This window comes from Myotis lucifugus, unplaced genomic scaffold (assembly GCF_000147115.1).
Source record: "Myotis lucifugus unplaced genomic scaffold, Myoluc2.0 scaffold_60, whole genome shotgun sequence".
NCBI classification, from domain to species: domain Eukaryota; kingdom Metazoa; phylum Chordata; class Mammalia; order Chiroptera; family Vespertilionidae; genus Myotis; species Myotis lucifugus.
The window spans coordinates 5448601-5471193 of record NW_005871108.1 but is presented as its reverse complement, the minus strand read 5'-3'; the positions used below and the strand labels follow the sequence as shown (position 1 = coordinate 5471193).

General features: G+C 40.9%; 2 protein-coding genes across 19 annotated transcripts in view; one reads left to right on the top strand and one right to left on the bottom strand.

Annotated features, from left to right (window-relative positions):
• PHF20 (PHD finger protein 20) overlaps window positions 1–1924 on the bottom strand; it is a 132341-nt gene extending 130417 nt beyond the window's left edge. For 4 of the 5 annotated variants that reach the window (XM_006089479.3, XM_023754436.1, XM_023754437.1 and 1 more), the window contains exon 1: window positions 1824–1924. The gene's annotated coding sequence lies outside the window, so the exon portion shown is untranslated. Of the gene's footprint in view, window positions 1–1812 lie in introns of all 5 variants that reach the window. The other variant, XM_023754435.1, reaches the window with a different exon arrangement.
• Window positions 1925–14512: 12588 nt separating this feature from the next.
• The window catches only part of RBM39 (RNA binding motif protein 39), a 30035-nt gene continuing 21954 nt past the window's right edge, over window positions 14513–22593 (top strand). For 4 of the 14 annotated variants that reach the window (XM_006089473.2, XM_006089478.2, XM_006089477.2 and 1 more), the window contains exons 1-4: window positions 14513–14878; window positions 15452–15516; window positions 17270–17319; window positions 21900–22094. In XM_006089473.2, coding sequence (XP_006089535.1) covers window positions 15466–15516; window positions 17270–17319; window positions 21900–22094 — 296 coding nt within the window. In that variant the 5' untranslated portion in view covers window positions 14513–14878; window positions 15452–15465. Of the gene's footprint in view, window positions 14879–15451; window positions 15517–15742; window positions 15816–17269; window positions 17320–19934; window positions 20829–21899; window positions 22095–22593 lie in introns of those variants that run through there. The other 10 variants (XM_023754425.1, XM_023754428.1, XM_023754427.1 and 7 more) reach the window with 10 other exon arrangements.

Here is a 22593-nt window from a genome sequence, read left to right as displayed (position 1 = left end):
GGTGGTGCGTTGCAGGAGGGCAGCCGATCAATGATTCCCCTCTCTCTCATTTATGTTTCTTTTTTTTTTTTAATATATTTTTATTGATTTCAGAGAGGAAGGGGAGAAGGAGAGATAGAAAAATCAATGATGAGAGAGATCACTGATTGGCTGCCCTCCTGCACGCCCCACACTGGGGATCGAGCCCGCAACCCTTGTGGGCATGTGCCCTTGACCGGAATCGAACCCGGGACCCTTCAGTCCACAGGCCGACGCTCTATCCACCGAGCCAAACCGGCTAGGGCATCATTTATGTTTCTAACTCTTCAGTGTGCAGCTGTATGAGGCCTCAGTGGGGGAGAGAGTTTGGGCCTGAGAAACTACATTTTCAAAAAAATAGCTCTTCTAACTCTCTCTCCCTCTCCCTTCCTCTCTGAAATCAATAAAAATACATTTAAAAAATCTTTATAAAAAAAGAAAATACAAGTGCTAAGAATGATATCGGTCTTAAAATTTAAAAAAAATAAAAAGGAACGGGGAGAGCACCTACAGGGAACTGAGGTTCCAGAAATGGAAGGAAACTGGGGGGAGGGGAGGGGATGTTCTGGATGGCAGAAGAGCTCAAAAACCATGGACTACCACCTGGGAATGAGAGAAATCAGAAAAAAAGATGTACCCTCCCAGATTTAAGAAGCATCAGGAAGGTGACTGCACCCTGAAAATTGTGTATCCAAAGGGGTGTATCCCATACATTTGGGGAACACAAGAAACAAATACACCCTCAGGCATGAAAATGCGTCTCCCTCGGGAAACAGGATGTTCGATTTGGGGAACTAATGAAAAAGGGTGCAAACCCAAAAACGGTGGCTGGAAGAGCAGCGGATTCCCTTCTTTGTGTAATTGCATATATGGACCCTTAAACTTCAGGACTTGGATCTCATTTTCAGTCTTATCTAGAAACGAAGTGCACCTCAGATTTGAAGGGTTGAGGAAAGGAAGCAGCCCTTAAATTTAAGAAATTCTGGGAAGCACATTGCCAGATTAGGAGCCTGGAAAAGGGGGCTTGGATTTGTGGAAATATAAGTACCCCAAAACTTTGGTTATTGGACCCCAGATCTGAGAGACTCGCTAACAGGGCGAAGCTCCAAATTTGAAAGGGAGTGCTTACTCAGATTGAAGGCTCGAAAAAAGGAAGCGTCTTCCCAGTTTGAGGAGCCTAGGAAAGGGGGTACATCCTCAGTTTGAGGGGGCTTTGGAAATTGAGATAAAACCCCCTGGGCTGGAGCTTAAGAAAGGGGTGACCCACCCACATTTTCAAAACTAGAGAAAGGGGACACTCCCATAGTCGGGCTTGAGAAAGGGGTGTGCTCCCCAGAATAGGATAAAAGAGTCAATTTTCAAAAACGCATTCCCAGAAAAAAGGCAATAGCAAAGGCTGGTGGTGGAGGTCTCCGGGCCACAAAGCTCAGGCTCTGGCCCTCGCGCTTACCGCTTACCACCCACCACCACCACCACCACCAACACGGCCCGCTCCGCGCCCCAGGCCCGCACCCCGCGACCCAGCCCCCTCGGGCGGCGCTGATTGGCTTAGGCTGCCGTCACTCCCGCGGGCAGCCCTGAGGATTGGGCGCCGCTCGCACGCCCGCCACGCTCTCAGCAGCAGTCCCCGGGCCTCCCTCCGGGCTGGGCGAGACGGGCCAGGCGGGGAGCAGGGCCGGGCAGGGGACCAGAGCAGCGGTGGCGTCCGTCCCCGTCCCCGCCCGCACGGCACGCGCCGGCGCGGGCCCGCCCGGACCGGCTTCGACCAGCCGGCTTCGCCTCGCTGTGCCTCACCGCGAGCTCACCTCACAGCCCCGCTCCGGCTGCGCCGCTTCAGGACCAACCGCCAGAAGGACTCTGCGTGCTGCGCACCACGTGATCCTAGGGACGCGCCCAGCGTATACCCCGCCCCCCACACATACGCACCATCGCCACCACCAAGTGACGCAGACCCCAGCTGCCCCGCCCTCGGCCCCGCCCAACATGATCACCATGACGACGGTCCGGCGGGCCACGCCCACTACACTAACGCGCGGGAACCCGGCCAGCGCCCTGATCCCAAGCTCGAAGTCCCCACTCACCAGTAACTACTGAAATCACACGAAGCCTGGAGCTGGATACTATCCATCACCTGTTAATTTTGCCTCCTAAATGCATCTTAAAGCCTTCCACTTCTCTCCATTCCACTGCAAACACCCAGTCTAGGCCACCATCACATCTCTCCTGGATGATGGTGGTCCCTTCAGCCCCATTACTCTTCCACCTTTTAATCCCATCTTAACACACAGACAGTGGAAGCTTTCAAAACGCAAATATAATCACAGGCATCCTCTGCTCGAAGCCTGTTTCCCACTGTTCTTCAGATACAGATCAGTAGGGTCTTCACTGGAAGCCTATCTACCAGGCTCTTGAAAGTCTGACCCTAACCTGCCACTCATTCTTACACATCCAGCTTCCCTCCTTCTCTGCCACTTTCAAGTCCTCAAACAATCCAGGTTCCTTCCCACCTCAGAGCCTTTGCACTAATTCCTCCTTCACTTTGCCTTCTTAACTCCTAGGAAAGGATTCCCATAGCTGGTACTAAGAGGTGTATTTTGCCTCCAGAGACCAAGATCAGAGTTGCAGCTACCCCAGAATGTTCCAGGATGTTTTCCCAATGGGACTTGGGAAGTCCCAAGGGAAAATGCTACACACCTGTCATTTAAAAGAGCAATAACAACTTTACTGTACATTGGAAGAGGACAGAACAGCCAGATTGCACTTCTTAAAATGTAAATCTAATCATGGCACTGCCCTGACTAAAACAACCAATCAATCTCTTCATCTGCATCCTCCACCCTTGTTCATCCTCTAGCCACACTACACTGACTTTCTGTCAGTTTCTTTTTTTAAAAATATGTTCTTATTGATTTGAGAGAGAGAGAGAAACAATGATGAATGAGAAACATGGATGGGCTGCCTTCTGTATGGAGCCCTCAACCCAGGGAATGTGCACTCACCTGGAATTCAACCAGTGACCTCCTGGTGCATGGGTGGACTGCTCAACCACTGAACCACACTGCAGGGCCTCTGTTAATTTCTGTGGCTCTTTCCAAACTCTCTCTAGCTGCTGGGCCATTAAATAGACTGTTGCTTTTTGCAAAGCTGACTCCATCATGTAGGCCTCAGTTCATCTCAGTGAGCTCCTGTTTGACTACATTATCTAGAAGTGCTTCTCTCTACCACATGCCTCCCCATGGCAATTACTCTCTACCTATCACTTCAGTTTTCAACAGAGCACAACACAATTTGTTATTATTTCACTTGTCTATTCTCTAGGTCGTATTTGTCTATTTCCTGAATTTAAATTAGGGACTATATTGTACCTGCCGAACTGTTAGAACCTGACAAATAATAGATACTCTGTGTGTATCTGAGGAGGGGATGAAAGCAAAGAGAATAATGTTGAAAAAAATGGCAGATTCTTTTTTATGACCTGAGTTCATAGGAGAAGTACTCTTCATATCAGGACTGAAGAGTGAAGAGGATATTACCACAGCTGAAGTAGGACAGAGGGCAGTGCTCAGGAAGAGGTTCTGGGAAACCAGGGACAGAAGCCTCAATTATGCTCATTTCCACAGTACATATACAAAAATTGTAACATACAGAGATGCTAAGTAATCAAATACAGGGAAAAAGGACCTTCCCAGGATTTTCTGGTTTCCGTTTATTAACATGAAGTTGCTCAACTCTTAGTGACTGTGGTAGTATATAGGTACAGAATTTTTTGCCCCAGAACCACAGTAATGCCAAGAATCCCAAACTCCATAGCCCCACATAAATATAGCATGTTTCTTCACTTATTCAACCTGCATGTATTGAGAAGGGTTGAACTGGGCACCAAAGATAAAGAGCAGAATGACATTTAGTTCCTGTTTTCAAGGAGCTTATAGCCTGGTAAAGAAATTGTCACAATTTGTAAGTTAAAATTCTTTTTGTCTGTTGCAAGCACAAGAAAAACAGAAATATTATAAAGAAGTATGTTGCCCTAACCGGTTTGGCTCAGTGAATAGAGCGTCAGCCTGAGGACTCAAGGGTCCCAGGTTCGATTCCGGTCAAGGGCATGTACCTTGGTTGCAGGCACATCCCCAGTAGGGAGTGTGCAGGAGGCAGCTGATCGATGTTTCTCCTCATCATTGTTTCTAACTCAATAAAATATATTTTAAAAAAGAAGTATGTTGGTGGGCCCCAGAGAATCAACAGGAAAACAATTGGGCCAAGTCTTGGCCAGGAGCCACTATTGATTGGTCAATCTCAGGTCACATGTATTATAGTCTAGGCCAAGCATGTCAAACTCAGGGCCCGTGAGTCTAGGCTGCCAGGGAAAGAAGAGAAGAGCAATCTGCTCCTAAGGATATCCCCCCAAAGGGCAACTGAGGGGAAAACTGATGCTGGCTGAGCAAAAATAAATACAGATATGAATAAAGTACCTATAAGCTCTTTCCGATTTAAAAACCTACAGAAACCTGGCTTGCTAACTTCTTTTTATTAAATTTATTGGGCTGACATTGGTTAATATGATCATGTATGTTTCAGATGTAGGTTTCTGTGTCACAAGATCTGTGTATTGTACTGTGTGCCCACCACCCAAAGTCAAATCTTCTCCCATCACCATATATTAGAACCCCCTTCAACCCTCCACCCTTTCCCTTACTACCTTGGTTGCGGGCACGTCCCCAATGGGGGGCGTGCAGGAGGCAGCTGATCGATTTCTCTCATCGATGTTTCTAACTCTCTATCCCTATCCCTTCTTCTCTGTAAAAAATCAATAAAATATATTTTTTTAAAAAAAGAAATATTGGCCGTATAGCAGCCTCAACTCCAGAGAGTAGAATCTCTTGCTAAGTATCTAACAATTTCAGAACTATGGTCCCAACCCATGAAAAGATAGCTCCACAATGATGCCCTGCATACACCAAGGTATACAGTAGCAAAACAGGTATTTAATACCTGCAAGGAAAAGTTCTTTCTCTCCTTAAGCATGACTGTTCTTCAGCTCTAAAATGGGCTATCTATCCTCACTCATAGAATTGTCACATTTAAATTAAATAACATATGAGAAAATGTAAACTGTAAAGTTCTGTATAAATATTTTTTTGTTGATTTCTTACTAGATTTGTTGTCTAGAGTGTTCAACAGGTCCTTAGCTAAAGAGAAGCAAAACTAAAGACCTAACATGAGATAGAATATTCAATTAGAAAAGTGATCTTTCTCAGTTTCTACACAGCAAACCTTTATACTCTGTCCTTATGTAACCCCAAGGCATTTACAATGAGTTAAGGGAGAGGAAGAAAACTAAAACAGAAAAGTAAGTCTCTTAGCTATGACCCGAAGACTCCATGTACTCAGAGTATCACCACGTTTGAGCATGTCAGTCTTCAAAGCAGGAACTGGGGTGTGATATCTGCAGTACCAAGCTGAATAGGAGAACTCAGGAAGCCGGAAACCACAGTCACAGCAGCATCTTAAGAGGTCCAAGAACTTCCACAAGGTGCCGGGGGCCCAAGGGAAGCAGGTTGAGTTTGGCCCTGGCCTGAGGTCTCCCAGTCTGGGCCTGATGGAAAGTCCTGAGCTCCCAAAGACTTGTTATGCTTCAAGTGAGAGGGACGGGAATTAAGCAGGAGTTCCAATATATTTCCAGCATTTTGAAAGATTATAAGGAAGGAGGGAAAAGAGGAGAAAAGGACATTTTTTATTCTTGTCCTACCCACTAAAAAGAGTGACAAATCCACCTGGATCACTTCAAGGGCAGGGATTATGTCCTGTGGAGTCCCAATACCTAGAACTGTTCCCTGTAATTTAAGCATACTTAATACATGTTTCTTATGGGTTAAAACTCCTGCCAGACGGGAGATAAAGAGGAAGGGAAAGGAGTTTAGTCCCAGGGACTAAGGAAATGGAGGTTATAAAGAAGTTGATTAAATAGTCTCTAGCCCTGGCCCCTGTGGCTCAGAAGGTTGGGCATCTCCCCATGCATGGAGGGGTTGCTGGTTTGATTCCGGTCTGGGCACATGCCCGGGTTGCTGGCTCAGACATACAGGAGGCAGCTGATTGATGTTTCTCTCACATCGATGTTTCACTCTCTCCATCTCCCTTCCTCTCTCTCTAAAAATCAATAATAAGTAATTTTAAAAATAATACATAAACAGTCTCTAAACCTGCTGGTACTCCACTTTACTCCCCAAACAGCTTATAATTTAACTTTATATAGTTAATGCTGTTACACAGTTCAACTATCAAAAAATTTATAAAAGATATACAATACAAAGTCTCCCTCAAATTCTGGTCCCTCATTGATCCTGTTTCAATTGGTAACCACTACTCTTACTTTCTTATGAATCCTTTAAGGATATTTTTATGCATATTTAAGCAAATTTGAATACAATTTCAAATATATTTTGATCTTTTGTTAGGTAGGAAGTTAGACATGAGCAGCTGTGGTGGGGCCTGCCATGGGATCCTGAACAGGGGTCAGACCAACATTGCCTTCAGACCACCTCTCTATGGGCAGCCCAGCAGACCACCAGCAGGCTGCCAGCAGGCAGGTTCAGCTCCAGTTCTTGGCGCAAGCTCAGAGGAAAACGACATGACCTTAATGCTAATACGACCTTACTAGGGCCCTGGACTAGTTATAATAAAATTTGCATTTTGGTTTTGACCACTCTCCCCACCCCACCCTCCATGCATTTTTCTGTATACATTATGCACAAATAAGTGGAACAACAAATCGATGTTTCTCTCTCTCTCAAATTAATAAATTTTAAAAAAGAAATTAAAGATTCCATAAACACCACAATAAGTGAAACCTAACAAATACATGAGAGCTAGATTCTGCCCACATTTAACTCTCCCTGCACCAGAGGGCTCTATCTTCCCATCTCTGATTTTTCAGAGGCAAGATGAGGAAATAAAAGTTATATTTACATTCCCTATAGATTTCCCAAATTTTCCTTTTACTCCTACCTTTGCCTGTCTCCCCTTCCTATTATACTTCAAAAATGTATCCCTTTTGTTAAAAAATAAGGATAATACTTACTGAATAGTCACTGTTTGCCAGGCATTGTGCTAAATACTTCACATGAACTATTTTAATGTTTACAATAATCCTTGAAGAGTGGTCCTATTTATTTTCATCATTTTGCAGTTGAAGATATGGAGGCCCAGAGGAGTTAAGTTGCTTATCTATAGTCACATTGTTAAGAATAACTTAAGCACAGACAGTTTTACTCCAGATCTTATGCTTATTAATCCTAAACTAACAAAATTCTCAGGAGAGCTTCCTCTATTTCCTCGACCCTATTCCCTCCAATTTGGCCTATTTGTCAAACTATTCAAGTTACTATTCTAACAAAACATTAATCGTAAACAAAGTGATCCTTCTAAAACATGTCAGATTATCCACTCCTCTCCATAAGCCACCCAAATTTGTCCTCTCTCTAACTAAAAGCAAATCCAAAATCTTTTTTTAAAATATATTTTTATTGATTTCAGAGAGGAAGGGAGAGGGAGAGAGAGATAGAGACATCAATGATGAGAGAGAATCATTGATCGGCTGCCTCCTGCATGCCCCACACTGGGGATCAAGCCCACAATCTGGGCATGTGCCCTGACTGGGAATTCAACTCTGACCTCCTGGTTCATACGTAGGTCAATGCTCAATCACTGAGACATGCCAGTCAGGTACAAATCCAAAATCTTTACCTTCAGGCCCTTCTTGATCTGCCTCTTATGTTCCCCAGCTCTCTGAGCTCAAATTCTCTTATTTTTGCTTTGCTTACTCTAGCTGCACGGGATTCCTTGCTTTTCCTTAAGCACACTTAGCACACTTCTACCTAGGATTTTATACTTGCTCTTTCCTCTGCCTGGAAAGATCTAGCCCAGGGGTCCTCAAACTTTTTAAACAGGGGGCCAGTTCACTGTCCCTCAGACCGTTGGAGGGCCGGACTATAGTTTAAAAAAAACTATGAACAAATTCCTATGCACACTGCACATATCTTATTTTGAAGTAAAAAAACAAAAAGGGAACAAATACAATATTTGTATTTGCATGTGGCCCAAGGGCCATAGTTTGAGGACCCCTGATCTAGCCCTAGAGACCCACAAGAATGACCACTTTATTTCCTTCTGGTTTCTTTTCAATAACCATTTTATCGCAGAGGCTCTCCCTGCCGCTCTAAATAAAAGTATCCTGTCCTTCTCTATCTCCCTTATCCTCAATTATTTTTCTTCAGAGGATTTATCACAACCTAATGTATTAAATATCTTTCTGTTAATAATCTGTTTTATATCCTTAGAATTTAAAATGCTTAAGGCAGGGATTTTATTTTGTTTACTGCTATATCCCCAGTGCATGGAATGATGTCTAGCATAAAATAAGAGCTTAATATTTTACATGAATGATAATATCAAGTGATATTTTTGAAGTGCTTCCATTATGCCAGGTACTCTAAGTGCTTTACAAATTTATTTTCTCATTTAATCTCTATAACAAACTTGTGTGATTTAACAACCTTTTTAATGTGATGTTCAAAACTTTTTAGTGGCCTATGAACACCTTGCTCTCTGAGAAAAAAAGAAAAGGTTGATTTGTAGCATTTGCAGATTATCTGTGGTGTGAATACTCTGTGGCTGATTTCAAATTATCAGTGTGAGATCAATGGGCTCACAAAATTCCTGGATACTTAATAATCAGTTTATGAGCAGGTTTGAGCCCACTTCAGTACACACCACAGCTATGGTTCTTAGCAGAGTGTAGAAAACCTTTAATAAGTTAGTCCTATCTATCTTTCCAATGGAATCCCCTCTAACGCTCCAACTCACTCACACAGCCCACTATCAAACCATACAGAATTCCTGTCTGTGGGAGAACATGCTTTGCTTGTTTATACTCAGTTATCACTGGGCAATGTGCTCTATTTCTGAGAAGTTCTTTTTCGTCTTTCTTTAGTCCTACTGATCCATCTCCAAAGCAACCCCAACCAATTCAACAAATGGTTGTTCAACAATCAGCACATTCCAGGCAGCATACTAGGAACTGGGGAATAGAGATAAAGGAGAAGCAGTAGGTGTTCTCAGAGTAGCTCACAGCCTGGTGGTAGTGAAGGCAAATGTCTAAGAAATGAAGTTGAGCCGTAACCGGTTTGGCTCAGTGGATAGAGCATCGGCCTGCGGACTGAAAGGTCCCAGGTTCGATTACAGTCAAGGGCATGTACCTTGGTTGCAGGCACATCTCCAGTAGGGAGTGTTCAGGAGGCAGCTGATTGATGTTTCTAACTCTCTATCTCTCTCCCTTCCTCTCTGTAAAAAAATCAATAAAATATATTTTAAAAAAAAGGAAATGAAGTTGAATTACAATCTAACAAGAGCAATAATAAGGGATTGGTTGAGTCAAATAAGGATGGGCAGGACAAAGGCCTGCTTCTTATAGTTAGTAAAACAGAAATATTTTTAAGGTCAGACATGTTCTAAGCAGGCACATAACAGACAATTTGAGACTTCTGAAACAGATTAAGAAAGTGGGGTAAGACGAATGATAAGGCTCCTTGAAGTCCCCAAACCCTCAGTAGGAAACTCTATTACATTCCATTATAGCAGAATCTCGAGTGAGCAAGGTGTGAAAAATCAGTGAGTATGTCACAAACACAGGTAGAAATACAACAATCAGTTCCACATCTTGAGAAATGTTTGCCAACATTTTATAACTGTTGGTTATCAGTAAATTATGGCCAACAAACTAGGCATTTTGTTGGTAGATCAAAGAATGCCACAGAACTTGATAGACCTGTTTCACTCAGTATAAAATTGGAAAATGAAGCAAAAAATCATTGGATATGACAAAGCAATGTTGGTGGAGAAAAGTACACATGATAAATATATAAATATAATAAAATTAAATTAACACTATCAGCCACCCATTTATGTGCTTTACTTGTATTAACTCATTAAACTTTTGCCACAATTTTATAAATTATGTCAGTTTATAATAGGACTATTATTATCCCACACAGATATTTCACAGATGGGAAAATAGAGACTTAAGAGGTTAAATAACTCACTCAGTGTCACAGACATACAGTGAATACCAGAGCCAGCTTGTACTGGCTTGCAAGAGCTGGTTATTAAATATTCAGCATTTAGTTGGTAGCTTAAAATAGGCCATAATGGGGGTGTGGGACTATTTACACTATGGATATTGGCAAACACTACACATCAGACCTTTTTTTTTTGAGAGCAAGTTTATCAGTGCACCATGGTAGTCTGATTGGGGTTCTGTAGATATTCCAGACACTGGGACCATAAAAATGGTGGGAGAAGGACAAAGAAATAAACAAATAACATAAAATATATAATATTTAAAATGATGACAAGTGCTATTGAGAAAAAGTATCAAAGGAGAGCGAAGGAGTTTCAGTGTAATTGTGGGCATCTGGGTGTGATTTCGCATATGATTATGAAAACAGAAACCTATAGGCCTTAACAAAGACATTAAGAATTAACTAGAGGAATAATCTTGTCTGAGAGTAATGGAAAAACTCACACATAGAAAGTAACATTTGAACTGGACATTGTAGAGTAAATATTAGATCCTTATATATCAGTCAAGGTCATGTAAGGAGGTAGAAATCACATGTTATTTGAAGAGGGAGAATTTAATATAATGGATTATTAACTGCATAACTGAAGAAGAGGAGAAATTGAAGGTATGGAAGTAGTAATTGTAGGAACAGCTACCACCCCCAGGGTGAAGAAACAAAGGAAAGAAGTTGAAATTATTAAAACACAGAAACTTAAAGGAGGGGTCAAACAGAGCTGAAACTCAGACCTCAGAAAAGGAGGTGCTGCTTGGAGGGTGCTGTGTCTCAGGACTCAGAGGAAGGGCCCCATGTGTTTTGGGCCTGGACCTGTGAGTAGGGGACACTGGACAGTTTGATGCTGGTGTCTCTGAAGAAGGAGTAATGAGATGGGTCTGTGAGTGTTGGGAAACCATAAACTGATTCAGCTGCTGTAATGAGAAGACACTGCCTCTGCCAGAATTAAGAAGTTTTGCTGATAGAAACAGGAAGCTAATAGGAAGGAAATTTCCATCCTTCCTTCTCCTATCCTGCAGTGCCCCTCTAGTATTATCTATTGGGATAGCTTACCAGAGAGCCAGTATCAAGGAGAAATATTGTTTGCAGAGTCCCAAACCCAAAATCATAAAGCAGAAGAGTGGCTTTGGGACTGAGACAATACTTAATAAGAGAGTCACCTTACCTAGATTTAGAAGGCTCTGCATGGTCTGCCTCCTCATAAGTTTCTTTGCTACAGCCACTTGGCCTTCTGCCAGGTCTTTTAAGACACCATGCTTCCTCCTGCTACAAAGCCTTTAGCATATTCTATTCCTTGACTATGATGTTCTTCACTTTTTTATTTATTTATTTATTTATTTATTTATACATACAGAATTGGTCTGGTGTTTTAAATTATAAGTTACTAGAGGCCTGGTGCATGACATTCGTGCACTGAGGGTGGGTCCCTCAGCCAGGCCTGCACCCTCTCACAGTCAGGGACTCCTTGGGGGATGTCCGCAAAGGGGTTCTTAGCGCTGCTGCGGAGGCAGGAGAGGCTCTTGCCACTGCCGCTGCGCTCCTCAGCTGTGAACCCAGCTTCTGGCTGAGTGGCGCTCACACTGTGGGAGCACACTGACCACCAGGGGGCAGCTCCTGCATTGTCTGCCTCCTGGTGGTCAGTGTGCATCAGAGCAATTGGTCATTCCACCATTTGATCGATTTGCATATTAGCCCTTTATTATATAGGACTAGAGGCACAGTACATGAGATTTGTGTGTGGGGAGGAGGGTGTCCCTCAGCCCGGTCTGCACCCTCTCCAATCTGGGACTCCTCGGGGGATGTCCGACTGCCCACAGGGATCGGGCCTAAAGCGGCAGTCAGACATCCCTCTCACAATCCGGGACTGCTGGCTCCTAACCGCTCACCTGCCTGCCTGCCTGATCACCCCTAACCATTCTGCCTGTTGTCCTGCTCACCCCCAACTACCCTAGAAATATCTCCCATTCTTTTAAGGACTAACCTTTCCTCCTGGCTGATTTGGCTCAGTGGATTGAGCCTCAACCTGAGGACTAAAGGGTCCCAGGTTTGATTCTGCTAAAGGGCACATGCCTGGGTTCTGGCCCGATCCCCAGTAGTGGGTGTTCAGGAGGCAGCCAATCAATGATTCTCTCATCATTGATGTTTCTCTCTCTCCCTCTCCCTTCCTCTCTGAAATCAATAAAAATATATATATTTTAAAAAGGACTGACCTTTCACAATTTTATGCAAATTTCTTTGGGATATGTCACTACAATGCTCTTAATATTCTGGCCAGAACAAACAAGTATTTGAAACAAATGCCAAATTCCCTCATTAGTAGATGGATAAATCAGGCAAAAATCATATGGGTGGCAAAATTAATTCCATCTCTATGAAATGGGCTTGAGTTTCTCATTATATATTGACTTAGGGGGGAGGGGGGAAGTCTCATTCTGCCCATCAATGATTTGAGAAGAATTGTTGGAGTCTATCAGGTAGACTGTGCTACCATAGTCCTTTTAAAAAAGATATGTTTTAGAGAAAGGAAGGGAAAGGGTGAGAGAGAGAAACATTGATGTGAGAAACATTGATCGGCTACAAACTGGACATGTGACCTGACCAGGAATCAAACAGGTGATTTCTCCCTAGCTGGTTTGGTTAGTGAATAGAGTGTTGGCCCTTGGACTGAAGAGTTCTGGGTTCGATTCCAGTCTAAGGGTGTGTACCTTGGTTGCAGGCTTGATCCCTGGCCCTGGTCAGGATGCGTGCAGGACTCACATTGATGTTTCTCTCTCTCTCTCTCTGTCTCTCCCCCTCCCTTCCACTCTCTCTAAAAACCAGTGGGAAGATATCCTCGGGGTGATGATTAACAAAAAGAAAAGAAAAGAAAAAAAGAAAGGTCTATCTTTATGCTGTGATATTTGCACAATTAACAAGTCATGATACTGGAATTAAAGGGGAAAAAGATTAGCTCACCTTTTCTAACATATTATGCTTCTGTAATGATTTTCAACACTTAAAAATTAGAAGATTTGAATTTTCAGGAAAAGGGATAGGGAAACATTACTAACTATGCAAAATCTATTAACCCTCTAAGAGAAACACTGAATGCAAAGTTAACTCAAAATGGAAAGCCTCTTTACACCTACATTTCCTCCAAATAATTTGTTTAGCAATAACAGAAGTTAACTTTTTGGAGGATTAAATATTTGCCAGACATGTTACAGACATCATCTCATTTAATCCTCACTACACTAGTAGGCATTCATTCGATCCTTTACTGAGTGTTTACCTCGCTGGGCACATGGCTGAACGCTGAGAATTCAGTAGTCAGTATTATTGGCCTAGGTCAGTCTCAGGAAGCTTAGCCTCCTAATTATATTACCCTCTTCCTCGTAGGAGAAAATGAAGGATAAGCTCTCAGGTAAACTTATTTTTCCAAGGTCACACAGTATTGGAGCAGCTACAGAACCAAGGTATCTCATTTCAAATCTTTGCCCTCAATCATTAAGCAGTTAGTAGACTTTTATAAGATTTTTTTATTGTATGTCATCTTTCTAATTTTTTTTTCAAACATTTTCCTCTCTGCTCCCTTATTTTTCCCAGTATTGACCAAAGAACAAGTGGTGAATTTATACTCTTAAATGCCAGGCATCTGGGAGACTTCAGGGGTGAGGAGCCAAGCCAGGAGTATGGGGGACAGACATCTTTGAAGAAACAGTAACACATACACAAGGCAGATCCTCTTGCTCAGGGAAACAGATTGTTTTTTTTTTTTTTTTTCACCTCTTTGCCTTTCTCTACTGCTTCCAAGACGGTTTTGAAGCTGGACAGCTGAGACAGAGCCTAGTCCACCGGCTCCCAAAGTCCGGGACATCTAATTTTTATTCTGCAGCCCTTCACTCTCTACCCCTGTCCGGTCTCCTCCTGCATTCTCTGTTAGGTGGTTTTCACTTCTTCAGCCTTGGTGGATAGTCTACATGACTATTTCAGTTTTACACGATCGCCATATGGACTAGGCTGCCTTATGGCGGGCGACCTTGACAGACATCTGGGTGGGAGGCCCAGGGGAGGGTGGGGCGGTTGGCTCTGAGGCTAAAACCTTCAGATCGCTGTAAGGAGGCGCCACGAGGAAGTGGCGACAACAGAGTTCCACTCAGCGTTGAGTTTTCTGAAAGACTGACAGTAATTGCACCAACTGCCTTTGCTCTAGCAACTTGCGCGGTCCCGCGAGATACAGACGCTAAGCCAGAGGGAGGAGTCAAGGGCGCCTCTCTGGAAGGGGGATGGGAATATCTATGGCGCAATCATTGCGCGAGATTGGGCTATGGTCGCTAGGGCCTTTCTTAGATCTCGCGATATTTCGGCCTACTCAGTCTGGAAATAGTGCAGCTTTCTCGCGAGAGCCCGTGCCCAGGGCTCTTGGAGGCCCCGTGTGTTTGTGTGTATATGCGTGTTAGTGAATGTGAGTACGGGGAAGCAGCGGCCGCCATTTCAGGGAGTCTGCGGACGCTGTCGCAGGGTTGGATCCTGAGCTGCCGAAGTCTCCGTCCTGCACTCCCGCGCGGCTTCCCTAATCCCATTGTTTCTTTTAGATTCGCTCGGGCCTATCCGCCCTCGGAGCCCGAAATCCGGGCTGGGCGTACCGCGGCCCGGGCCTAGAGACTTAACTGTAGCAACAGCGGCGGCGGCGGCAGCTGCGGCAGCCCTCCTCTCCGAGCACGAGCACCACAGGGGCCCAGAAGCCCGCGCAGGTAAGGAGATGTGGTTGACCGGAGTATTGTCAGAGGCTTTTTTGAGGTATGGGTCTTTTCTGGGTTGCGGACGCTCCTTTCAGGCGGTCTTTAGCGACGGGGGGAGGGCAGGTTTTCGAGAAAGCGGCCCCATTTTGACGACCGCGCCCTTCTTTTCCGGTCGGGTATGTTTCAGGGGTTTTGGGTGGGACGAACCCCAGCGAGGTCTCGGGCAGATGGTAGTCAGCCCCTTGGAGGCCTGGGCCGGCCGCGACCTCCCAACATGGCGCCAGCCGAACGCAGCCATGGCTCCCAACCCCTCCCAAGCGAGGCAGTTCCCCCTGCTTCTAAAATGGCAGCGCGGGTTCTGCGCGGAGAGAGGCCTTCTCGCTTGAGATTCCCGGCTTCTGTTTTTGGAGACTTTCATGTGTTCTGTCTTAGAGGCATTTCAGATTTAATTGCCAAGCCTGGTAAAGTACTTTCATCGTGCCTTGGCTTTTGAAAAGGTTTTTCTGAAGTTTTGTAATATTCGAGTAAGACATTGAGCAGAATTGAAGAATATTTATTCATAGAATTGCCTTATTGTTTTCATAGGCGTTTAGAGAAAAATGGCAGACGATATTGATATTGAAGCAATGCTTGAGGCTCCTTACAAGAAGGTGAGAAAAAACATGTTGGTGAGGTTTATATATTTCTTAATTTAGCATTATTCACGAAACTACTGCTGAAATGTAAACTAACCTCCCCGGAGCCCTCTTGATTTATCTTATCAGAGATGCATTACGTATAACTTACAAAAGTAAATATATGCTATTGATGTAATAATATTGTGCAGTAGTTTCACTTCAGCGTGATGAATAAATGCCCATCTATCTCTCTTTGTAGACTTGCCTAACGATATCTCACCTCTACTCCCATGAATTCACCTTTGATTCCAGTGTGAACTGTCAATCATAAGGTAGTAATTGAGTGACTTATCGCTGTACCGTGGTCCCCTAGGTAAAATGACTCAACTAAGAATTACCAGCTCCAGTTTGGTATAGCAAAAAGGTGAATGTAGTGGTTTGGGAAAATAGCAGGGGTCCAAGAATCACAAAGTACAACCAGTCTGTGGCAAGCAAATATTTAAGTCTTACAAGAAGAAATGGGTGAGATTTAAAATTTTTTCTATGTATACATATAAAAGACTGGTGATATTAAAAACTAAAACAGGCAGGTGATGAACTGCTGCTCAATTAAAATTACTAAAATTCTTGGATCCCTGAATAGAAAAAAAAAAAGCAAAAGAGGCAGTATCACAACTTAGAGTCACTTGATGACTGTTTTACTGTTCTCCATATTGTTTTACTTTTAATTAGTCCCTGCCATATTTCACACTAAAAACTACAAAGGAATTATTTTGGCTAATAATCATAGTCTTTGACCCATTTCAGTATCACAGTAAAAATAAAGTGTCTTTTCATTCTTTCACCAGTTGGTGGTGAAAATAGCAGTATGCATGCATTATCACTGGTGTCACAAACTGTAAGCTTTGTAAGTTAGCAGTTATACTCCATTAACTCATGTAATCAAACTTTAAAATAAACATTGCGCTTAACCTTTTAAAAATAATACATTTGTTTTTGAGTGTGTAGCACGACCATGTGGTACCAATTTGGATGAATTCTTTATAGCTTTAAATAGTGTACATAGTTTGTAATGCTTAAGACTCTTGAAGAGTTGTATATTTTAATGTTAAGATTCTTGTGTCTTAGTTTAACATGGATGAAATTCCATGTAAACAGGTATGGAAGTAGGAAATGTTTAGGTTGGACTGGTGGATTATTAATTGACTTTCTTGGGTTCTTGAGAGTCAACATTACTAAAGCAGTGTGAATCCCTGTTTGCTTCAGGGCGAGATGTGTGACAGAGGTGGCATCAAGCTCTTACAGTCCCAACCCTCCAACGGAAATGGGCGAAGATCTCAGGAATGGCATCGGTCACAGGAAATCGATAGTGGCTGGCTGCTAGCATGGCCACTTGGGGCTTAGGCAGAAATAGAGCCATGGTACTGACCAAAGGGACCATAGAACATGGAATAAAACTCAAAACAGGACTTCATTCATGTTTTAAAGAAATTCTATTTACTTCAACACTGTAAATCTGGATAACTTAATATCTATATAAGAAAGTAAAATTTAACATGTTAATATGTATTTTTTTATTTTTGTGTCTTGATGACTTAATTGTAAGCAACAAAGTGGTTAAACACATACCCATCTAAATTTTTTTATAGCCTTCCATGTTAAAATATGAATAAGTAATTAGTTTTAAAATTGTTTTGTATTTTCTTATTCCTATTCCCTTTACCCTTTGACAACTTGAAATGTTACCACTTCGTCCTCATGATGTTCTTCTATCAACCCTGCTTAGGATGAGAACAAGTTGAGCAGTGCTAATGGCCATGAAGAACGTAGCAAAAAGTAAGTTTTAAGAAGGGACCTGGGGTGGGGGAATTTTATGTGTTTGGGATCTCATTAAAGTTTTGTTCCTCTGGCTGAAGCATCAAACTAAGATTCTCTTCAGAAACTTTTCTTTTCCTCTTTTAGAAAAGTGGTTCTTTATCGTTTGGGATGAGAAACTATTTGAGGATATAAAACTATGGACTCTTTCCCTAGATTTTAGGATGTGGTTTCAGGGACCTTTTGGACACCTTCCCCTCCAAGTACATCCATGACAGTTGGGATGAGAGTTGTCTCTTTTATTGATGTTACCAGTTATACTAAAATATCCACTGAAGATGGGTTAGGAAGAAGAAAAAGTAAGAAATAATCAGGCCAGGGAAAGGATTGTTAGTTCTAAATTACTGAAGGATTCAGAGCTATGAATTATTTAAGATCCTTGCTGATTAAAGACCCTTTTTGTCCTAATGCTGTAGCATACTTAAGTACTTATGTTCCTCCTACATAGCTTTTGTTGTCTTAAAACTTTTTAAACTCAATTGGACTTAATAGTAAGAATGGGGAATTTTTTAAAAATCTAGTGATACAATTTATTTGAGTTAATGAGTAACCCAAAATAGTAACTCAGTGCTACAGAATATACAGTAGATAAAATTCTAAGTAACAGTATAAATTAGATCTACTTTATAAGGTTGGATACTATTCTTGGAGTTTCCTTTCAGTTCTAAGATGAGTGATGTTACAAGCATTAAATTGTTTTGTTAACCTATATTTGTAATGTATTAAACTATTTTGTCATGTTCATGAGCTCTTAATACATAATGAAAAATGATGGTAAATAGCCACTCCTTGGTTATTTTTTGGCTCTTTTCCTCCTAAGAGTTGAAAGTGCTTTTTATAATATACTACTTTAACATCTTCACAACAACTTTGTTAGGTAGGTTGATATAATTTCATAAAAAGATGAAAAAATTGTCAGGTGGGATTATTCAGGCTTTGCTACCCACATTTTTTTAAAATTATAATTTCCTCAAAATAATGTAGTAGTAATGGTTTAAAAGTGATGTAAAATGTAGTGAACGTCCTACATTTTTTTCTTGTGGGAGTCTGTTCTTCACTAGCCACAATAGATTATGGGTATTAGGTTGGGTTTAGTCTTGAATTGCTGTATGTGAGGCAATCAATCAATCATGGCATGATTTAATGTCATCTGGTTTTAGACCTTTCACAGAGTAACTTTCCTAATTAATGGTTCTAATTTGCAATTCTGTAATCCAAGAAAACTTAGGAAGGGGGTGATATTCATATGAAATGACTGAAATGATCCAATCTAGGTAATCGGGCCTGGTGAGTGAGTAAAACTCATAGTTAAGTATGGTAAGAATGAGGAAATACACTTAGGCCACAGACCTTTGTTGTACCTTCTCAGATGTCACTCCTTGCTGATAATACCATCTCCAGTTTTACTTGTTTTCATCCTGCATCTAAGCTCATTAAGGCCACCAAGCTTTTACAAGGATTCAGTGACTGATGCTTAGTGGCCTTTTTATCTAACGTAAAAAGTCTTATGAGACTAAATAGAATGGGCAGTTTTCTGTAATTGACCATAGGGATCTCCCTTGTTTAAGAGGAAAACTTTTCAAAACACTCCCAACTACTCTCTGATATCTTTTAAGTGTACAGATTATTTCTCTGTCAGCCTTCTCAGCCTCAATTATGTGTAGCTGATTAAATAAATGGCTCTCTTATTCAGTCAGGAACTTTCACTCACTTTTTGAATGGAATTATCTTTTCAAATTAATTTCAAAGTTATCTAGAAGAAATTTTTGTTTGGTGATGGATATAATATAAAACAAGTAAATGCTCTGTGATTAATTTTTAGTGTAAGTTAAGTCAACCAAAGGAAGGTGCCACCTTGCATTTTTCATCCTAAAACTTCATTGTCTAAAAAGTAATTGAGTGTCAGCATAGGTTTTTTAAAAAAATATTTTTATTGATTTCAGAGAGGAATGGAGAGGGAGAGAGAGAAACATCAATGATGAGAGAAAATCATTGATCGGCCGCCTCCTGCACACCCGCTACTGGGGATTGAGCCCACAACCTGGGCGTGTGTCCTGACTGGAATCGAACCTGGGACCCTTCAGTCCACAGTCTGACACTCTTATCCACTGAGCCAAATGGGCTAGGGTGGGATAGTTTTAAGGTAGTAAGAAAATACACATTCTGAGAATTGAGAGAATAGTAAATGTTTTCTTTTAAAATACTAATTCTAAAAAAACGAAAAAATAATGTTCTGATTCTCAATGCATACACTCATTTGTATTCTAATAGTAAAAGTAACTAAGTTTAATATAACACAAATTGGTTCTAAATTGACCTACTTTGAAAAGAGCTATATACCCCTGAGTTTGGCAAGACATCAAGTACTGGAGCTTGCCTTCATGGGAATGTTATTTGTTAGTGTAACCAGTTTTGCAAAGTCCAAATAACCATTTATTCAGTTAAGCTCTTTCAGAATTAGTAAAAAAAGGGGATAACAATAAAATGACACAGTTGAAATATATTGGCTACTGTGGTGTGGATTATCTATAAATTTTGGAATAAATGACTTTTCTATTTTTTTTCTTATTTTCCAGAGTACTTTGCATTTAAAATTTAGATCTTCTTACATGGAAGAGGTCAAATCCAGTTATAGCAAAACACCTTTACAGCAGAGGCCATATAACCAAAAAGTCCAAAGGCCCAGCCCAGTGGACCATTTACTTCAATGATGTTCAGTACAAAATTCCACTGCCACTAAAGACTTTGGAAAGTCCTATTAAGTTGTAACAGGATTTGACTATTAGTATGGATTTTTATAACCCTTCTTTAGTTAACTTATGTTCTTTGAAGCTGCAGTCCGTTATCGTTATAGAGAAGTATACTGCTTTCTTGCACCCTTAAGTTTTTGTCTGGACTTTTATGCAGAGAATGGTATATTATGAATGTCTTAATCAGGTTGCTGTCTTTTTACCTGTCTGGGGTTGCCTTCAGATGTGGGTGGGGACTCATTAAAAGACCTAGGAAGACCTTAAGTGGAAATTAATTCTCCAATACTTGAGTGTTTCCTTTGGTAAAATAAGTTTTAGGTCTTAAAAGAGGTAAATAGGTTTGGTGCCTCTCTACTATGGGCTCTATATGAGCAGAGCAAAACTTTGTCTTATTTGTGGAAGATTGAGTTACTTTTTACTTTGTCCTCTAATTGATTATATTTAGGACTTACAGCTATTGCACAGACTTATTTAATAGATAGTGTCAGGTTTTTCAGGCAACAAAGTTGGAATGTTATCTTTTGCCCTTCTGGGCATTGCTTTGATGACTTCTATATAAATAATGAGTGTAGCCTAATTTTCTGTCATGTGCTACCTAGCATATACATTTCTGACAGTCAGGTGGATTATCTTGAAATTTTAGACAAAAGTTTCTGCCTCCTTGGAAAGCTCTACATCTCCTTGTGATTGGAGTGTGGGTTTCAAGATTCCAGAAGGTGGGTGTCTTCATTTTCTATTTTCAATGCACTCTAAGATGACCTGCTTTACAGGTTCTCTCTGAGGCAGACTTCAATGCTCTTGTGCTAATTTTGCTTTGATAGGACTAAAGAGTTAAGTGAAATTTCCAAATGATGTAGACTTGTCAAAATGTTCAATCTTTTAGCCATTACAAATTGACATTTTAGTGGAATAAGTTTATTTTGAAATGTCTTTGAATTTATACTGAAATATCTGAAGGCATCTCTAAAAGTTGGGTGATGGCACACTAAAAAATACAGAACTGAACACAAACATGACTGGTTTTTTACCTTTCAGAGTTTATAATTTAATAAATAAATATATAGAGAGGTGTTGATTGTTGTTTTTTATTGCAACCCACAGGCTTGTATAAACTGGCATAAAAAGGCATACTCCATATTCCGGTATACTCAAAACTTTCAAAAGAAAGTATCTGAAATGATTACAATAAAGTCTAGGAGTGTCAATACATTTTACTGCAATAGTTTGTCCTTTGTTATTCCTTATAATTTTGCTGATAAAAACCAAAATATTGATGTTTGCATGGCTGTTGAAAGTATTTAAAGTATAAATTGGGTCAAAAATGGCTTAAGGAAAATTAATGTACTTAATGGAAAATTTTATATGTGGTCCAACATTAATATTTAACTGTTAACATATTCTATTATAACTTTGACATTACTGTATGCTGTGGATTACAGTAATACCTGTTGGCCAGTTATAAGATGAACTTTTTATTTAAAAGTTCAAGTTTTGATCTCTATCTGCTGATAAGACCTTTTTCTTGTTAGAGCTGCAGCTGACTCTCAGGAATAGTCCCTGCTCTCTCAAATGATTCTTTGTCAAATGCTGATTTTTGGTAGTAGAAAGTAAAGGTTGGGTGTTTATCTTACCTAGAAATTATTTTTCCATAATATGATTATGTATCATTGTATGATTTTTAAAAAGCAAAATAAATTTGCAAACAGATTTTTAAAATTCTGACCATAAAAGGCAGTATATTTTGGCAGATTCTTAAACCTGCAATATAATGGTGACTTTTTTTCTTCTCAGGAGGAAAAAAAGCAAGAGCAGAAGTCGTAGTCATGAACGAAAAAGAAGCAAAAGTAAGGAACGGAAGCGAAGCAGAGATAGAGAAAGGAAAAAAAGCAAAAGCCGTGAAAGGAAGCGAAGTAGAAGCAAAGAAAGGAGACGGAGCCGCTCAAGAAGTCGAGATCGCAGATTCAGAGGCCGCTACAGAAGTCCTTAGTATGTAACTATAATTATGATGATTTTGGTTTGAGAGTCGTTTGCTGGGTATCCAGATAGCAATTTAACCTGAGTGATTTGAACTGTGAAATTTTACTGAAAAGAGTGTTTCATTAAATAAGGATATTTGGCATAGAAGGACTAGTAAAGTGGAAAACTATTTGTGGACAAATACATCTATTTTACTCTAGGCATACAGATTATTTTGTTATTCTATATTAAAATATTTTAGAACTGTATGCCAGTCCAAACTAAAGCATTAGAATGCTTGAAATATTTTTTTTTGATATGTAATGCCAAATACTTGGTGTATGAACATTAACTAAACATAAATTTATTTAAAAGTTTAAAGCTCAGGTGGATGTAAGTTACAATAGTCAAGTATGTAATTTGTTAACAGTAATCTTATCTGTGTGGCTGTTTACAGCTGAAATGACAGACCCTTTGTGAATTTGGTGTATGCTCCTAGATAATGACGATTTTGGGGGCTTATCACGTT